Genomic DNA, 19,582 nt, shown 5'->3' with positions numbered 1-19,582 from the left:
GCACTGCCTTACCAACACTTACTTCACCTGGAATGGTACATTCTACAAACAAAATGAAGGTATCCCTATGGGTTCTCCCTTATCACCAGTGGTAGCGAATGTTTTCACGCAGATATTTGAAACAGATGACATCTTGACATGTACCCTACATCCTTCCCTGTGGAAGAGATACGTAGATGACCCTTAAGTCATCTGGCCACATGGCCAACCAGCACTGTACCAATTTTTCAACCACATCAATTCCATACACCCTTCCATCAAATTAACAATGGAAGTAGAAAATGATGGCATGCTACCATTCCTGGATGTTTTGGTCGAGAAGAAGCCTGATGGCTCGTTGGGACATTCCGTCTACAGGAAAGCCACCCACAATCTAAAGCCTGATTCACACCACCATCTGGCCCAGAAGAATTCTCTCATCAAAACACTACACCATAGGGTCCGCTGCATCTCCGACCAGCGTCACATAGCCAGTGAACTGGAGCACGTACACCAAGCCCTCAAGATGAATGGATACTAAGACCGCACAATCCGCAAAGCTGTATTCCCAACCATGGGGAGACAACCATCTGAGGACCCAATAAAAACCATCACCTTGCCATACATAGCAGGTGTTACCAAAAAATATTTCGAAAATCTTAAACAAACATAAGATCCAGGTCCAATTCAATACAGTACAAAAAAATCCGTGATTTGATACCATCTGTGAAGGATGTCATTCCTGACATGCAAAACCCTGGTGTCTACAAATTAAGTTGTGTCTGCTGCAGCAGTTACATTGGGGAAACGAAACGACAGGTCTTGGACCGTGTTCGCGAACACAAGGCAGATTTGAAACACGACAGAACCAATACCTCTGCCTTGGCTGATCATTGTTATAACGCAGTGGGCTCCCACGATATTGTTTTTTTCTGAGACCAAGGTACTCTGCAAACCTTCGGGCTACCATCAAAATGTGTCCATGAAGCCATCCAGATATATATAAACACACAGACAATTTCAACCGAAAAGATGGGTATAAGCTGAACAATCATTGGAAGGAAGTTATTAACCAAGTAAAGTCGTAACTTGGTGTGGTGCTTCCATCCTTCCTGCCGTTTGGCTGTTATCTCCGACTATCTGAGTTGCATTGCCCTTTTGGGTGCCTCTGCATTAACGGCCTGGGGTCTCACTAACATGGCCACCTCTGCTCCCTTAGCCTCGATGTATCGATGGTTCTGGCTCTGTGATGGGCTGTGTGTCTCGCTGGCGCGACCACCGCACCCGTTGCGGTGGTTCACTTATGCGGCGACGGAAGCTCATTTACTTTTACATGCTTTTATCTCTCCCTAATCTCTCTCTCCCTAATCTCCCCCATTAACACAACCTATATACTTGCGTGCGGGGATGGGACTCCTTCCCAGCTCGGACCCCGCCTGCTTGCCCTTGGCCAACATATATAACCTCTTGTTGTAGAAGCTCTCTTGCTGTGTTCTTCCTAGTTCAGCATTTCTACTGCTGGAATATTTTTTCCGCCTGCAATCAAAACGGCGTGATATATTGTTTTTTCTACCTACGTGACTTTACCGAAAGAACCAAAGAGTAAGCTCAATAATGTAATCAATGGGCTTAAAATAAGGAAAATAAATTAATGCATTACATTTCAAATCACTAAAAGCCAAAGAAAGTATCTCCCTGTTCAACCAGTGTTTGGCAGTGTTCACCTCCACTGTCGGGCCTATGCCAGTGTTGAATATTCCCCATACTGTGGTGGGGGGGTATCTGCCTATAAAACTACCAACCAGGATTCTAGCTTGCGATCCTCTGATAGCGTGTGTTTTGCATAAAAAATATAACTTTTTGCACATGCTGCAACATTTCTAAAAGTTTTATACGCCTAAAATAATACTTTAAATTCCACCACTTCTCTCCTGCTGACACCCACCTAAATATCAGACACGATGGCACGCCTTAATTTGAAACGTAAATAATTGCATGCGGTTTTGCCTGAGAGTTGTTTACTCCTGGAGGTCTGACGTGGGCAACAGATTCTCTATAAAAGCCAAGAGGTCCCAGTAGTGAGACACGGCAGTGATCAAGAAACTACAAGCCTTCAAGAAGCTCCAAGTCATTGATCAACCATGCTCGCCTTTCTCGTCTGTGCTGCTCTGCTGGTTGCGGGTGAGTGTTGCTCTTGCTGACAAATTGAGCTGCTAAGTGATTGCAATGCACGCATTTTTTTAGTGGAGCGACCGTTCTAGCTTCTTCAGGAACTAGACTTAGTTCTAGAAGATGCTCGTATGGCACTTCCATACTGCTTTTGTCCAGTTCGGTCGCTGCACATTTAGTTGTTTTAATGATGGTCTGCCAGTGAAGACGGGTGTCAATCATACATATAATGGTCGCGGGAACTTCTTTCAGGTTGGTTCTGTTTTAATCTGAGCCCAAAATCTGAACCTGTACATTTTCTTGAGAACTGCTTTTCGTGTTTAGTTTGATTTCCTTCCCCCACACCTCTGTTTATCACGGTTTGCTACGTACGGCATAAAAGAAGTTCAACGTACATATGATACGAGACCTCTCAGTCCACGCCACACACATGTGCACCCATCGTCAATCAGTCGTGTGGGGAGACCATCTCTTATCACTATATAACATCTAGATAATCGATATTATTCGCAACATTAGCCAGTTTTAACAAATTATGCTTATTAATTCTTAGAACAATAAAATGCCATCATGACTTCCCAAGCGGATTATATAAACCCTAACATTAACTATCAATGTATCCATCAGGGAAACGATCTGAATCATAGGCAGTAATAAGACTTATTATATAGCACACATACCAGAGCGATATATGCTATCCTATTCTTTAACCATTAATTATGCAATTTGATACAAATCACTTTTAACAGATTAAAAATATGAAATATACGCTGTTTGCTCAAATTTCTTCATGATAATGATGCTTTTAAACGATAGCTATATAAATGTTAAACCATTATGCGGAATAATCGTGTATAGTCGTTCCAGGGCTTTATTGATGTTAATAAACAACCAGATACACGGACATTCATTCGGAACATATTCTACAAAATAATCAATCCAAAGCGCGTCTGTGGGTCTGCTCCGATATCTTCAAAAGAATAGTATCTTACACTGCAACTGTGAAACCGATATAATTCACGGTAACGGTTTACAATATTATACACCTGTCAACTCTTTATCAGTGCCTATCTTGTTACAGACCAATTCAGACCTTATTGGTCACCCCGTGCCCTTAAAAAATCTCAACGTTCATCCTTCAGTCCCATCACAAGGAAGAAACACAAAAAAATAGACAAAAACACTTTTTTTGCCCGTATTGAAACGGCTGTATGCCGTATGGACCTGAGATAACTCAATTTGCCTGTACAAGAATACGGAGTAAACCGTATAGGTTGACAGCCATGATGGTAACGGCACATTATTGACTTCATACACAATCGCGTTGTCGACAGCATTTTTTACGATCATCGTCACTCTCACAGGCGTGTCCTTGAAAAACACATTCCTGCGGAGGGAGCTGGTAGGAACGTTGGGTTGCTCGGTCAATGGCCAGGGTCAACGGTGGCACCACGTGGTGTATTCCGCAAATATGCCCGACTGTGAGGGCGGGCACAAGCCGGCGTGAAGGGTGGGGACCGAGTGGGGACCTGGGATGGTGGAGAGAAAAAAAAAAGCTGTTCCTAAAAAAAGAAGAGTACAATACCCACGAATTGGCGGTTCATAATGTTGAGATTGAGAGCAGCCGCATACTCCAAACGCATGTTGTTGATTCTCCACGTGGAGGAAAAACTGTCGTGAAGATGGCCGGACATGGTTGGTGGCGACCCACCCCCTCGTGTGTGCCGTGGCCGACTTCACCACCCAGCTCCTCCCCACCCTCCCCTCTCCACCCAGCCCCTCCCTCCCCATCCAGCCCCTCCCTCACCACCCAGCCCCTCCCTCCTCACCCAGCCCCTCCCCACCCAGCCCCTCCCCACCCAGCCCCTCCCTCCCCACCCTCCCCTCTCCACCCAGCCCCACCCCTCCCATTTTTGGATGCACGACGGACGGACGGACACAAAAATCCCCTGTGGGCTGGTGGAACCAGGAGGTTCCTACCAGTATTACCAAAGCTCTGGAGTACGATGCAAGTGCCACGCCCCCCATAATTTCCCCTTTCTTTGAATGGCTAAGCGCCGCTTTTATTTCAGTCCGCTTTTATTGTATTCCGACGCAACGACCTCTTTCAACGGGGGTATGCAAGAATCGACTGGTGGACACCCCCCTCCTTTCTCCCGACTCTCACTGAAACAGCTACTGATGTTTTTAACCCGTATGCAATAATACGCAGGCTATCACTGTTTCGATATGATTTCAGTTGCACCGTGTATTGGGTTTTAGTGGAAGACAGTCTCACAGTTACAGTATTAATAAACGTAAAGGTACAATACTCACAATGAAATTATCATGCGTTGAGTCTTGCTTTCATCCCCGCCCATCAGTATAGGTCTCTAGGATTTCCTCAAAGGCGGTGGATCGCGCATCTGAATGCTCCATTGATACGATAACGTTAATCGGGCTCGGTCCATGGTAGACCGCAGGTAAACAAAAATAACAAAATTGTTCGTAACATGTTTTACTTGTTCGTCTGTTTATTCGGGACTCCTTGTGACCGACTGGGCCCCCCTATAGGACGCATACGCTGCATACCCCAGAGCTGCACCCCTGAGTACATTTATGTGTGTGTGTACTTTTGTGTGTATAGTATTGCGCGTGTGTGCTATTGTGTGTGTGCTGTTGTTCCTCACAGCTGAGGTGTCGGCTCAGAGCTGTGGGATCGCAGCGTATCCCCAGATCCGCGTGGTGAATGGCGTGGAGGCTCGTGCCAACTCCTGGCCTTGGCAGGTAACGGGAGAGGCTGAATAACAGCCATCACAGAGACACGCTGCATTGTCAGTCGATCTCAGTGCAGCAGCATCCATTGGTGTATATGCCACGTGGAGGCCCTCATCCAGCGGTGCATTGACAAAAAGGCTGCATGTGTGTAACATGAAATGTTCAGATCTTCCACTCTTCCCAATGCGATTGAATGAGTCACTGTATTTTGCATGTGAATCAGAATGTTTTCATATTGGAGGAATCCGATGAGCTTTAAAGCTCTTTTCACAGATGTCCAGTAGGGGCAGGTCAGAACGTTACAACAACACAACGCAAAAACACAACAGGAGTGCAAATATAGGAAAGGTAAACAAATCACTTTAAAATATATACAAATTAAACGAAAATATATTTTTATCTTACCAGATAAAGCCCACTGACCTATTTCTTTTTTAGAAACGATAGCTCACCAAAGTTGCCCATCATGTGAAAATTTATATCAGCAAAATAATATAGATGCATGTTTTAAAATATGGAGGGATAACTCTGAGCATCCGGGAATAAAATCCACACGACCACAAGGAGAACATGCACACTCTAAATGTACAGGTGTCAGGGTTGGGTTTGAACCCCTGACCTCCCGCATACCAGGAGAGGAATATACCATCACATCACTGTCGGGTCCCTTCAATATACATGTTATTTTTTTATAAAGTATCAAAGTTCATATTGCATTTGTACGTCAATTGCCAAGCTTGGGAAAGGCAGTAAAACAACAGCAGAAACAGTCCCAGAACACACCAGGACAACACACTGTCCCTCAATATGATTGTACTTTGGGAGAGCGGAGGCACAGTGGTTTACGTACTGCACTACGAACCAGCCTACATGGGTTCCATTTCCAGCAAATGTGGCGAGTGATATCTGAACCAGTCCCGGATTACACCCCTTCGCAACCAGCATTGTGCATTGACACAAGGGCTAAGTTAGGACTGTATTATTCGATATAATACGGTAATTGGAGTTTTGGACAAATAACAGTAACCACAACCAATCTCGCTGTGTTTGCATTGCAGGCGCTCGTGCAGAGGTACTCTGGAGGAAGATGGGTCAACTACTGTGGAGGAACCCTGATTGATCGTCAATGGGTGCTCACCTCTGCGAGCTGCTTCACGTGAGTCATGGCACCAGTAGAGTCGCTAGTGTGTGTGCAGGCGGTGCAACTGCATCGTGGCCCAGGTACTGTACAGTATTTTCCTGTACCACATTGTGGCCACCAAGGATGGAGCAGTCGATCTTGGGAGCAAGGAGGCGGCCTCTATAAATTACCTTTACACGATGCCGCAATGTGGCAGTGAAAATACCATGCAGTAAATCGCACAATTTCTACTTTATTTTTTTCGGTAAAGTCACGTAGAAATAATAAAAATAAGATTATATAATAGCATACGACGTTTCGATTGCAACACAAGCAATCATCATCAGGTACAGAAGAGCTAATAATTTTTCGTCCCATTGTCTCTGAAACCCAGTCCCACCTTCTCTGGCTATTTAAGGCGTCGGCACAGAGATGCGGCTTTACTTCTTCATTGTGTGCCCGCTTCTCCCCTTATGTCTCTTTGCGGTCTGTATTCTCTCTTAAATTTCACACTGAACTTACAATTGAGCAATCTTTGAAATAGTGTAATCTACCAAACCATGTGTTAATTGTGTTTTAACCGACCGTCTGTGTTGCTTTATATAGTTTCCAAATTTTGCTAAACCCTGTTTGATTTAGTGTTGCTCCGTCTCTCTCTGTGTCCCCTGGTGTGTCTGTGTTAATTCCCTCTACTTAAGGTTTGTATATATATGCGGTTATATGTTTCCTCTCTCTCTTAAATTTAGCTCTTCTGTACCTGATGATGATTGCTTGTGTTGCAATCGAAACGTCGTATGCTATTATATAATTTTATTTTTATTTTTATAATTTCTACGTGACTTTACCGAAAAAACCAAAGAGTAATTCCTGCAGTCACGAAAGCAACCAATCAAGTTCGCACAATTTCTGTTGAGTAATTCCTCACTGAAATGTTTACAGATTTAAGTGATTAAGACCGCCCGTTGCTCTGTTATCTCCCCACATCCACCACAACGTGCAGGAATGGCTACAGCTACAGGGTGGTGTTGGGAAAGCACAGTGTGTCCACAACCGAGCCGGGGGAGATCACCCCTCCATTGAGCCTGGCCGTCTGGCATACCTACTGGAATCCCAGCATCCCAACAAATGGGTGAGAACGCAAACACACACACTGATTTGTGTGACACCGTGATAGAATTGCCATGGAGAGATAAAAAATACAAACATAAAGTGTCATTTAGACAAACAGACACAACACATACACTATAAATAGAAAAACAGACATGCATACAGAGGCATCCATACAGGAACTATAGGGTCTGCAAAAACTCCTATTATCCGTGGCCGTATTCTTTCGATTATACATGATTAGCTGCAATTTTATTCCGAAAATAATAGGACTAAATTAGCAGATAATATCATCTACAATATTGGTCCCCCACATCACCACGGTTAGAGGAGCGTTATCTGCACAACGCTGAACCCCAATTGCATGGGGTATGTTGGATGGGGAGCAGGCCCAGACTGGCCATAGGGCATAATTCCGGGCAAATGCTCAGTGGGCCGGTCCATTCTGAGGGCCGGTGAGCCGGACTGTGTGGAGAAATAGCAAATGTTCTCAGAGTAAAAAGAAAAAAAATCTAAAAATGTTCTTACCTCGAATGTGTAAGATCCATTGCTTAGTTGGCATTAAATCAGATATTTGGCAGCCCAAAATATTATTCTTCACCAGTTCGTTTGTTTTTTGTACCAGCCCAAATGGGCCAATGAGATCACACGGCAAAATTAAACGAATACGTCACATCGCAAATCTAGCTTCAAGTATACAGTTTGTCCCCCAGCCCATTAAACAAAAGAATATTGTCCAGAGCCATAATTAGGTCCGGTTTAGGAATAGGTTTAACCCTTTTAACTGGCACAAAAACTGACACCTTTATTCAAGGCATCATGTTTGCAATAACCACAACACAAGCAGTCAAAATGCAAACAAAAAAGACAACTCTGATAATAATACGCACTGTCCTTGAATTTGATTCGTCCACACCCGAGACGGCTTTTCTTAGAGCCTAGTCTCCATTGGTGTTGAACCAGAAGACGCCAAAAGGCGTACAACTCAAAAACAGCGCACTATCAGAGTATTGAGGGCTCGGGGTGAGCATTTATATTATGAGACCTCCTTTGCCAGTAACAAGATATAGGAATAGGTTTTACCCTTTTAACTGGCACAAAAACTGACACCTTTATTCAAGGCATCATGTTTGCAATAACCACAACACAAGCAGTCAAAATGCAAACAAAAAAGACAACTCTGATAATATGCACTGTCCTTGAATTTGATTGGTCCACACCCGAGACAGCTTTTCTTAGAGCCTAGTCTCCATTGGTGTTGAACCAGAAGACGCCAAAAGGCGTACAACTCAAAAACAGCGCACTATCAGAGTATTGAGGGCTCGGGGTGAGCATTTATATTATGAGACCTCCTTTGCCAGTAACAAGATATAGGAATAGGTTTTACCCTTTTAACTGGCACAAAAACTGAGACCTTTATTCAAGGCATCATGTTTGCAATAACCACAACACAAGCAGTCAAAATGCAAACAAAAAAAGAAATAGAAAATATAGAGGAAAAAAATATTGGTCCGGTTTGTTTACAAATGCCTGTGCCGATTTTTAGTCCCAATCCGTCACTGGTATTGAGCGTTGCTTCACAGCTGCCCATCTCGATCCCCCACAGGTACGACATCGCCATGTTCAAGATTGCATCGCCCGTGACCCTCACAAGCAAGGTGCGCCTCGCCTGCCTGCCCAGCGCCAACCAGATCCTGCCCAACAACTACCCGTGCTACGTCACGGGCTGGGGTTCTCTCGACAGTGAGTACCGTTCACTCGGTCCCCATTAAACACAAAGGAGGCAGAGTTATGGGAAGTGATTTAAGCCCAATGTGTCAATTGGCCATCCACGTTAACGAGATGATTCTGGCTGAGAAACTGTCACAAATCACAGTAGAGGGTTGACTCAGCCCTTCATCTTTCTGTAGTCTTCAGAATGAACACAACTCTGTATGGAGTCATTAGAATGCGAGTAGGCGGGCTGTGATGCTATGTGCCTTTTGCATATTGAACATGGAGACACCAATGGTTCGCTTGGGGAGCACCTGCTAACGCCACACAACTCCGATGCTTTCACCAATGCTCTCCGTTTCCACATTGTCTGTGCGCGTGAGCAGCCAGCGGCCCCTTCCCCAGCGCCCTGCAGCAGGCCAGCCTGCCCGTGGTCGACTACGCGACGTGCAGCCAACCCAGCTGGTGGGGGAGCAGCCTGAGGAGCAGCGTGATCTGCGCAGGGGGCAGCACCCGCTCTGCGTGCTCTGTGCGTATGGAGTTCAACGCGAGCCAACCTGCCTCAATTATTTGACTAAATTTACTAATGAGAATAGTTATCAACAAAACGTTTCTTTTAAATCTGAATTTAGTCAACAATGTCAATGAGTGGACAACAATCCCCAAGCATGGTGATGACTGTGACCACTGGCATCACTGATTGGCTGACCTGGTAATGTTGGGGGAGCGGAGGGGGCGGCGCACATCCCAGCACAATAATTATTAACTCAGACTGGACAAATAGTGACTGCTTTAGTTGCCTAGACTAACAGAATGACCAAATGAAATCCGGCGACAATGATTTGACTAAAATTATTCCGAATAAGTTTTTGCATGACTACATTCAATCAATAAATAGCAGAAGGAATACAAATATTGAATAAATTAATGCCAGAGCCAACAGGGTGCATATTGATTTTGTCACTTATCATAGTTTGACTTTGCTAGACCCTGCCACGTGTGTCTAGCGACCAGAGCAGTGTGGGGCTAGACACAGAAAGGCGTTTCAAGTGATGGGAGGAATCAGGCCTTAGGGTTGTGTGATTTTACTCCGTTACTCAGCATCACGGTACTAAAGCGTATTTGAAAAGTTTGCTCATCCAGACACCGCTCCATTTCCCTGTACTTGCAAGCTCCTGCACCCACCACCATATCCCGTTTATGCTTTACCCAGTTAACGTGGTTGCATGTGTATCCTCTTCTATGCATCACAGGGTGATGGAGGTGGTCCACTGAACTGCCAGCAGTCAGACAATGCCTGGGTGGTGCAGGGAATCACCAGCTACGTCTCATCTCTGGGCTGCAACACAGTCCGCAAGCCCACTGTGTTCACCCGCGTATCAGCCTACAACAGCTGGATCAGCAACGTGAGTGCCAACGCTGTCAATGTCAACGTTCGTACCATGATCTCGCTGTCAATGTCAATATTGATGCTCTTACTGTAGCAATGTCATTGTCATTATCATACAAATGGTACAGTAAAAAGCATTTTCAATAACACGTCACTGTCAATGTGATTATTGTTATTGCTCTTATGTCATTATCATTGTCAATGTTGATATTGTTGTAAAGATCTATGTAGATGTCACTTAACCTTGAACCTTGTAATTAATCAGGGAAACGTTTCATGGATGGGGCATATGTGGAGGATTGAAATGGACATGTTATCAAGGCAGGCGTTGAAAGTGGAATTCAGTGGTCAGAAACCCAATGTGAAAACCACAAGATGGTGATAAGACTCGTCAACCTTGGCGCTCAAGTTTTGACTGTGCACTAGCATAAGTGATGGAAAGGTGTGATGTCCTTTTTCTTTATTGATCACAATGCAAAGGTGGGATTTGCATGAGCCATCGGTGTGGCTGGTATCGGCCATGTATGATTGCTATCATGTTCGTTTATCTATAGGTACTGACGTTCAAACACCACCCATTCCCGATTTCTCCCGCAGGTCATGAGCGTGTACCGTGAAGCTCCGAAGATCGCCGAGGGAGAGCAGAGTGTCAACAGCGGAGTTAATGCCACAATTGCCGCATTCAACAAGCCGCAGGCTTAAAGCATCATGCTCTTTACATCAATGCTACCGCTAATACTAGAATTACAGTTTATTGTTACGGGTATTGCCTTTTTTAATGTGGGACTGGACATGTGAGCATAGGATGGGTGGTTTGATGCAGTGAGTTTGTGTGGCCATGGCAGACATATTACCAGTGTTAATGACACTATAACAACTTGGCATTTAGATCACATGTGAAACAATACATTTTTGTCATACCAACATGCATACTGTACTGCCAGTGCTATACTATTTTAAAACATCTTTTTAAAGTAACGTTCCATAATGAACCGCTATTTTCATAGTAAGTTTAAATTTTTTCTCCCTTTGTGAAGACAATGTTAAACAATATTGCATATATAGTATGGTACGACTGATTACAAATCCATAATTAGCAAATTATTGACTCGATTTCCAAATACTGTAATGTGATCTTAAGTGTACCGGATCTGCTAATGCTCCACCAGGCAGATATTACCTGGGGCCGTGTGATGTTCTGCGTTGTGTTCAGTCTCCCGACTCATGCATAATCTGGTTGCGTGGCATTACAAAGAGGATCCAGAAACAGAGCTCAATTTGCTGGTGGAGTTTATTTTTAAAAACGTGTTAGCCTCCACGCCATATTCAAAGCATCACTCTCCTATAAAAATGGACATATAGTACGCTATGAATTGTACTTTTTATCAAAAAAATATATATTTGTTTTCTGAAATACAAATGACACTAATATAACAACAGCAATGTATGTTAAGATGTTATACCTACAAACATGTGATGGTTTTAAGTCGGATATTTCAGCATAATGGAGACATGGCTGACATCTGTAAAATCTGGCCTTCATTGTAGGTGATGGCTAAGACTGTACAGTAGGGCAAAGCGATTGGACAGTGGGGGAGGATTAAACACAATCATTTGAGACTGATCCTGCAGATCAAAGCTACCTCTGAACTATCTATTCAGGGACTGACATTTTGGTGACAATTCATCCAGGTAATTCTACTCATCTGTTCTACGAGCAATGATTGGAAAAACAAGCTCATGGGACGACCTTTAAAGGCATGCATCTTTGGACTACCGAAATAATGTCACTGTTACACGTGTACAGTTTAGCATTATACAGGCCATTATATTACTTTAATATTGGTCAGGCCAATGTAGCATTTGTGCAATTCCGTCCATTATAATTTAGTAGTGTTTGGGTCACGCAGTATCGTGGTGTATTGTGGGAAGCAGGTTAATGCAGGGTGATGAAGACTCGTTTCATAATGCTTAATGTGTCCGATGTGGTTTATGAATTAACAGTACTGTACTGTGGATTGATAATGTTATTGGTGAATGTTTGGGTTGGTGTAAAATAAACATTTGAAGTACAAAATAAAGTATCTGATTTGTTTCATTGCCTGGTACATTTACCACACACCATTCACCTGGCTGTCATAACATACAGGCACTCACAACTTGCTTGACGTATTGCATTTACGTATGTTGAACTTATTATATATGGATGTACGTATGTTGAACCTATTTCGAACACCATACATAGCGAACTGTGCTAATCATCTCACATCTGACACCACCAAACACTCGTTACTCAGCACTCATCACTCAACTTCCAATCACCCAAAACCTACATTCACTAGACTCACCACTGACCAAAGATCGCCCATGTAGCCTTAGTCTGTTGGGGCAAGTGCTTTAAGCATGCACCTCTGAAGGCACTCGAGGGGTTGATAGGGCCAGTAACATGCCTGGCTGCCTTTGTCTCGCTAGTGACAATGTTTCCACAAAGAAGTAGGTAATCAATTGAGGCACGGTCGACCTATGCGCGATCCTGGGCCGGTTCAGGTATTCGCCACTGATATTGGTCGTGAGCGGGAATAGAACTAGCTTCGCCGGATACAGAGCACCTTTGATTAGCTCTGTTGGCTACGTACGGTACGAAATAAGTTAAACATACATACATACATAGTGCACTACACTAACCACTGTGCTATCACTCCCACTCACTACTTACTCGTGGTGATATATGTAGGGCAGCGAAGACATGGGTTTCTTGCAGCGTCAGGACATCAATATGTTTGTTCATTGTGTTCGCGAGATACTCGCACTTCCCTCAATGTACAGTTGGAGGGTACCTGTCTCAGGGCCTATCTATGCACGTTGTTTGGCCATGAACGGGGCCGTTGGCGTGGCTTGTGTCGTTGCGCTGGAGGCTGATAACTCGTTCGGTCGCCGCGTTGATGGCATTCGTTGTTATTTCTCACTTAACAGAGTGGGCAACGTGAAGGCTGCTTCCTTCCACTTCCAACTTTCACTCACCAAACACGACTGAACACGTATGACTCACCTAATCCTCGTCACTCACCACTCATTACTGACCATTCAAACAAGATTATAACAATGCATCACGTACTTGCTGACATTTATTTAGGATTGGTGGCCCACGCAAATGTTGCAAAACATCCTTCCAATGTGCGTCGAGGTGCCATACCCCGACTGGCCAGGAGACGGCGGTAGAGCCCAGAGTCAGTTTAACACGTAGGATTTCGCGACCAATAGCATCCATAATACAGGTTTTTGGGTTGGATCGCGTAGATATATAAATCTGTCGTTAAAAAGGTGGACTTCTACACAAACCTGGCTGTCGCCTGATGAAGCTAGTTGTAATTACTGGCGAAACGTCGTAGTAAGTTTGTTAATGCAGTGGCTTGGCTCTCCAACACACCGGTGTGCTGTACCAGTGATGCATTGGCTTGTTCTGTTTACAGGACAACCCTTACTAACTGGCTGTCGGGTGGTGGCGAGTTTAACGACACATTTATATACTTACGTCATCTATAAAAAAAACGGAATTAGAACCCACAGTGTCCACGTTTTGTCAATTCCCCCTCCAGTTTAATGAGTGGAGTTTGGCCGGGTAGAGTCCAAGCTTGCATTTGGTCTTGAGAAACCTGCAGGAATGTAATGTATGTGTGATGGTGCAAATGACGACTTGGAGGCAGATCTTCTTAGGGGCTTACGCCAGGGTTTATTAGGGGCTTACGCCTGGGGTTATTTAGGGGCTTACGCCTATGTTGGCATGGGCTAATATATATCTCCCCAGGGATAGGGTACTGGGAGTCCCTAACACACACACACACTACCCGGGCTCTTCCCACTGCACTGGCCGAGGGAAAAACCAACATCGGCCGGCCGGGTGAAGCAGCCACTCTAGCCTCTTGCTAGCCTACCCTACCCTGGGTCCCGACTTCCACCCACTCCCATTTCCGGCTCTCACGACGACCCCGCTCATGTCACGGGTTCCAGCTTAAGAACCCCAGGGGGACATATCACCGCCCAGCCCCCTGTGTATGACATCGCTTCCCATGACATCATCATACCGGAAGATCCGCCTGACGTCACTTCCTGTGACGTCATTGCAGAAGGAAGGTGAGCGTGACGTAACGTCACCGACCACTACTCTACATATGTATCTGTGTTAATTTGTACTTCGATACGTTATTTGTATTTAAGAGTAACTTGCTCAACATTTTTCTATCTTGTTCTCATATGTCAATGACTGATAAACATTAAAAAGAGCTTCACTGCTCATCAGATTTCTCCAGTCAAAATAAAGATTTAATATGTTTCTGAACATAACTTTGCATACAGTCAACAGTGGTCATACTGTGGGTCTCCATCATAGGACTGTGTAATTTCCAACAATCAGCATTACTTAATATGAATATCTCCCATGTCACACATTTCGTGGCACCCTTTGTCTCGGCCTCGCTGTGCGCTGCGTTGCACCACTATCTGAGTAGATAACCTCGCATTCAATTAACTTTCAGAGCCAGGGTGAACATCCGACTCCAAACATATTTAATTAATTGAACGAGGTAAAACTGATGGGAAAAACACAGCACAAATACAGCATATGTTAATGCTTGGAGATATCAATACAATGAATGGACACTAGAGCATCTTAACATTGTCTTTGATAACATGAAACTCAACACTAGATTCTGGATGGACCAGGCACCTACATTAGTACTGAATAGCTATACAAGAGAATTAGCTACTGTGTTAAGGGCACATCGTGTAATCGCCATACTGTAGCCTAAATTTACAGCACCACATATATCACTGAACTGTGGATGAGATATTTCGTCATCCTTGCTCTCATGATCGCAATAAGGTTACATGGGTACGAGTCTGACTCGACTTTTTCAATTACAAGTAACACTCACATTAAGGCAAGTGGCAGGTTTCGTTGTTAACTAGGCCGCATATTTATCATAACAATTTAACAGCATTATAAAGGCATTTACAGCATTATAAGGCTTGTTATAAAATTATAACAGCATTCCCAGTATCATAAGAACATAAACGACCTTACAGACAATGCTTCTTAAAGTTCCACAATGAACAGTTGCATATGTCTTCACGGGGATGCTCTTTGTGCCACATTTTGTACTCTGTGTAATGGCTGACACCCTGCCGCGTGGCTGAGAGGGAATCTTAAATCGTAACTTCCTGGTCATGTGACCAAACTCAACCTCCAAACAGGAAATTCCTGTGTACACACACCCCCACACCTGCCGTGAGGCAGAACACTCCCCGTCTAGTATCTAGGAGATACCACCATTTATTTTCTATCTCATAAACAAATGTATAACAAAGTTCAATGGGTCAACTTATTTGTCCATATCTTTGCGAGAGAAAAGCAGTACTGTCTCAACTATGGGCCTGACGAAAGTCCTAACGACACCTTGCTTCGCAATTATAACCTCGACCTTTCGAACTTTTCCATCGGCACTAGGAATAGTCTTGAGGATAAGGCCCATTGGCCACTCATTCCATTTGACTTGGTTGTCCTTCAGTAGGACGAGGTCATCTTCTCGGATGTCTGGTCTGTTAGACTGCCACTTGCTGCGCACTTGGAGTGTCGTAAGGTACTCGTTTTTCCAGCGACGCCAGAACGTGTTAATGAAGCTCTGCACTTGCCTCCATTGACGTCTGTAGAGGTCTGCAGTGCTGACCTCCTCAGTGGGTGCTGTGAGCACATCTGTCTTCTGGGTAAGAAGTGGAGCAGGAGTCAATATGAATGGTGACTCTGGGTCGGTTGAGATGGGGATCAGGGGTCTTGAGTTAATTATAGCTGAGACCTCGGCCATGAGAGTGGTCAAGACCTTGTGAGAGAGCTGTGTGGACCTGACATCACACAGCATGGAGTCGAGAATGTGTCGAGCAATCTCGATCATGCGTTCCCAGACTCCACCCATATGCGAAGAGTGAGGAGGGTTGAAGATCCATGTGCAGCCTTGGTCACTAAGGAATTTCCCTAAAGAATGACCTTCAACATTTTCCGTATAGATCTTAAGCTCTTTACATGCTCCAGTGAAATTGGTTCCACAATCAGAATGGAGTTGCTTGGCTGGCCCTCTGATGGCGAAGAACCTCCGGAGTGCATTTATAAAACTCGAAGAGTCCATGGATTTGATTACTTCGATGTGCACTGCTCGTGTACTCATACAGGTGATCAGCACTGCCAAACGTTTGCTGTTCACAAGCCCTTTTCTGGTGCGACGGGAGATGACTGTCCACGGTCCGAACACGTCGATCACTACAGAGGTGAAAGGAGGTTCCATACTTAGTTGATCGGCTGGGAGGTCTGCCATTTTCTGTTCTTCCTGTTTTCCACGTAGCTTGCAACACCTAATACACTTGTGGATTGTGCTGGTGATGCACCTCTTTGCTCCAACGATCCACAACCCTGCAGATCGGATTGCTCCTTCTGTGAAGTGCCGACTTTGGTGCTTGACCTTCTCGTGGTAGTATTGCACAAGTAAAATTGAGATGTGGCTCTGGCTTGGGATTATGAGGGGGTTTCGTTCATTCTCATCTAATTTTGCATTCCCTAGCCGACCACCGATCCTGAGCAAGCCGTCTTTGTCCATCCTGGGGTTTAACTTCCTGAGGGTGCTGACCCGAGGAAGGTCTTCTCCCTTGCTGATGGACTTGATCTCACTTGCATAAGCTGCCTGTTGCACACAGCGGAATATTCATTTCCTTGCTCTAAAAAGTTCATCTTCAGTGCGTGGCACTGTGCAGTGATGCCACCCATTGCAGCTACAAGTGGTGCCTCTCATCGGGTGATGGAAGCAGTCTGCAATATGCATTAGATGTGCTATCGCTCGCACGATCGTCGTCCATTTCGAGAAATATTAAAAATGGTGTGGACTCAGTGGACTTCTTGGTCGCACATTTGTGACCAAGGTTGTCACTTGAGGACAAATCTCCTTGTCTGACTAGGGCTCTACGAGTCCAAAAGTCTCATTGGTAGTACCTGGACCACCGTCACGTCGTAAGAGGAACACTGGACCCGTCAGCAAGATGGTTTGCTTCAGCAGAGATGCAGGGGCAGACCTAGTTGCGAGATCTGCGTGATTCTGTTCAGTTGGAACGTCATTCCATTGTTCTGGCTGAGTCGATCTCCTGATGCGTTCCACCCTGTTGCTGATGTAGGCGTTGAACCTTCTGGTTTGGTTGTTTGTGTAGCCCAGAACGACGTTACTTTTCGTGTAGAACTTTACCGCATCCAGTTTAATGACCAATTCGTCTAAGATCAGTTCGACTACTGCTGTAGCTAAAACTGCTCCACACAGCTTAAGCCTTTGGATGGTATGTTCTGGTTGTGGGGCCTTGCCGTGGAACTCCTTCCAGGATTCTCACTCGGACAACAGCTCCGGGTCTAGGAACGGAGAGGCCACGGCCTGCAGAGCAACAAGCAGCAGCTTCAGCTTAGTCTTCTTCTTGTCAGTCAGGACTGGCTTGGAAAAACGTGGAGGAACAAAATCCAGTGAAGACGGTGGATGAACAAGCGAAGTCGTGGTGACCATGGTGGTTTCTTTGTAGATCTGCATGGTACAGCATTGAGTTTTCTCTTCGTGTTTCTCTTTCAGCGTGAAGTGGTTGGGGCACGGTTTGAAGAGTGACGTGCGTCCATTCGTGAGCACACTTGTTCTGAATGTGCTAATGTGTTCTGGTTTGTGTGTTCCATCGAGACAGACATCACCTACGATGACCCATCCTAGGTCGAGTCACTCGGCATAGGGAGTGGCGTGAGGTTCATTGCGTTGATCGCGAACCTTGTGGACTCTCAGCATGTCCCTGCGACACGTCTTGTATCACTGCCTGCACATTATCATCGAGCAGTTCAAGGAAGTGCTCTTGCATGCGCACTCCCTCGATGCCCTCGTATGTTTTCACCTTCTTCAGGAGGAAGATGTATTTATTTGCCAGCAGCTTGTAGCTTGAACTGCTCACCTTCACTCGCTGTATGGCCCGCTGAATTGAGGCCACTGTGTCTGAGGTGTTTTGAGCTTCAGATATATCTGCTTCAACCCGGTCCCATGCCCTTTCTATCCTGGCATCAAGGTCTTGCTTCTCAGCACCATAGCTTTCCAAGGCCCTTTGTGTCAGCCTGAACTCTCTTTGTGGCCTTGAACTTCCTTGGTCCTCTTGAGGCAAGATGGGAGGTCCTGTATTGCTTAAATCACTTGCTTCAGTATCTCTCCCTGTTGAACTGTGGCTTTCCACGCCGCGATGCTTGCAACACAAATATAATGTAGACTAGCTGCAGATCTGGCTGCTTGAGAGCTCCAAGCCTGAGGAGCTGGCTGGTTGGGAGCTCCAAGAAGACTGTCTTTTTACTGTCTCGGCCTCGCTGTGCGCTGCGTTGCACCACTATCCGAGTAGATAACCTCGCATTCATTAAACCTTCAGAGCAAGGATGAACATCCGATTCCAAACATATTCATGAATTGAACGAGGTAAAATTGATGGCAAAAACACAGCACAAATACAGCATCTGTTAATACTTGGAAATATCAATACAATGAATAAACACGACAGCATCATAACATTTTCTTAGATAACAGGAAACTCAACACCAGATCCTAGATGGATCAGACACCTACATTAGTACTGAATAGCCATACAAGTGAATAAGCTACTGTGTTAAGGGCACATCGTGTAATCACCATACTGCAGCCTAAATGTACAGCACCACACATAACACTGAACTATGGATGAGATATTTCGTCATCCTTGCTCGCAAGATCGCAATAAGGTTACATGGGTACGAGTCTGACTCGACTTTTTCAATTACAAGTAACATTCACAATAAGGCAAGTGGCAGGCTTCGTTGTTAACTAGGCCTCATATTTATCATAACAACTCAACAGCATTATAAAGGCATTTCGAACATTATAACGGTCATTCTAACATTATAACAGCATTCCCAGTATTATACGAACATAAACGAACTTACAGACAATGCTTCTTAAAGTCCCACAATGAACAGTTGCCACGATGTTGTACTCTGTGTAATATCTGGCACCCTGCTGCGTGGCTGAGAGGGAATCTTCAATCGTAACTTCCTGGTCACGTGACCAAACTCAACCTCCAAACAGGAAATTCCTGTGTACACACACCACCACACCTGCCATGGGGCAGAACACCTGCCGTGAGGCAGAACACCCTTTGACCGTCCAGCCACGGGGATCCCCAGCGGCAGATATCTCTGTGATGCATGAGTGAACTCAGCACCGGCCGACAATCGGGCATTAGTCTGTCAGTAAGGGAGCGATATTGCAGTGTGG

The 19,582-nt window shown here is 44.9% G+C and overlaps 2 protein-coding genes across 4 annotated transcripts in view; one reads left to right on the top strand and one right to left on the bottom strand.

Annotated features, from left to right (window-relative positions):
* The window catches only part of LOC142924343 (chymotrypsin-like elastase family member 2A), a 41,608-nt gene extending 22,248 nt beyond the window's left edge, over positions 1-19,360 (bottom strand). Inside the window, exon 1 of one of the 3 annotated variants that reach the window (XM_076066647.1) lies at positions 19,252-19,360. Coding sequence is in view for 1 of the 3 variants with exons in the window: in XM_076066646.1 (XP_075922761.1) it covers positions 15,316-15,460 (145 nt within the window). In the remaining 2 variants the exon portion in view is untranslated. Of the gene's footprint in view, positions 1-15,315; positions 17,516-19,251 lie in introns of those variants that run through there. The other 2 variants (XM_076066648.1, XM_076066646.1) reach the window with 2 other exon arrangements.
* LOC142924344 (chymotrypsin-like elastase family member 2A) lies at positions 2,052-12,319 on the top strand. The gene is made up of 8 exons (XM_076066649.1): positions 2,052-2,160; positions 4,820-4,914; positions 5,964-6,061; positions 7,026-7,154; positions 8,739-8,875; positions 9,232-9,374; positions 10,099-10,251; positions 10,833-12,319. The coding sequence occupies exons 1-8, from the start codon at positions 2,121-2,123 to the stop codon at positions 10,935-10,937; spliced, it is 900 nt and encodes a 299-aa protein (XP_075922764.1). The 5' UTR covers positions 2,052-2,120; the 3' UTR covers positions 10,938-12,319.
* Positions 19,361-19,582: the final 222 nt, after the last annotated feature.

This window comes from Petromyzon marinus, chromosome 12 (genome assembly GCF_048934315.1).
Source record: "Petromyzon marinus isolate PM22_M1 ecotype Great Lakes invasive population chromosome 12, UKy_Petmar_22M1.pri1.0, whole genome shotgun sequence".
Classification (NCBI taxonomy): Eukaryota; Metazoa; Chordata; class Hyperoartia; order Petromyzontiformes; family Petromyzontidae; genus Petromyzon; species Petromyzon marinus.
Note: the sequence above shows the minus strand (reverse complement) of the source record. Positions and strands in the feature narration are given on the sequence as shown.

Excerpts from the sequence above, each read along its gene's own strand:
- LOC142924344 (XM_076066649.1), top strand. The coding sequence starts at position 2,121 with ATGCTCGCCTTTCTCGTCTGTGCTGCTCTGCTGGTTGCGG. Across the intron at positions 2,161-4,819 it reads TGCTGCTCTGCTGGTTGCGG|CTGAGGTGTCGGCTCAGAGC; the intron begins GTGAGTGTTGCT and ends TGTTCCTCACAG. Across the intron at positions 10,252-10,832 it reads ACAACAGCTGGATCAGCAAC|GTCATGAGCGTGTACCGTGA; the intron begins GTGAGTGCCAAC and ends TTTCTCCCGCAG.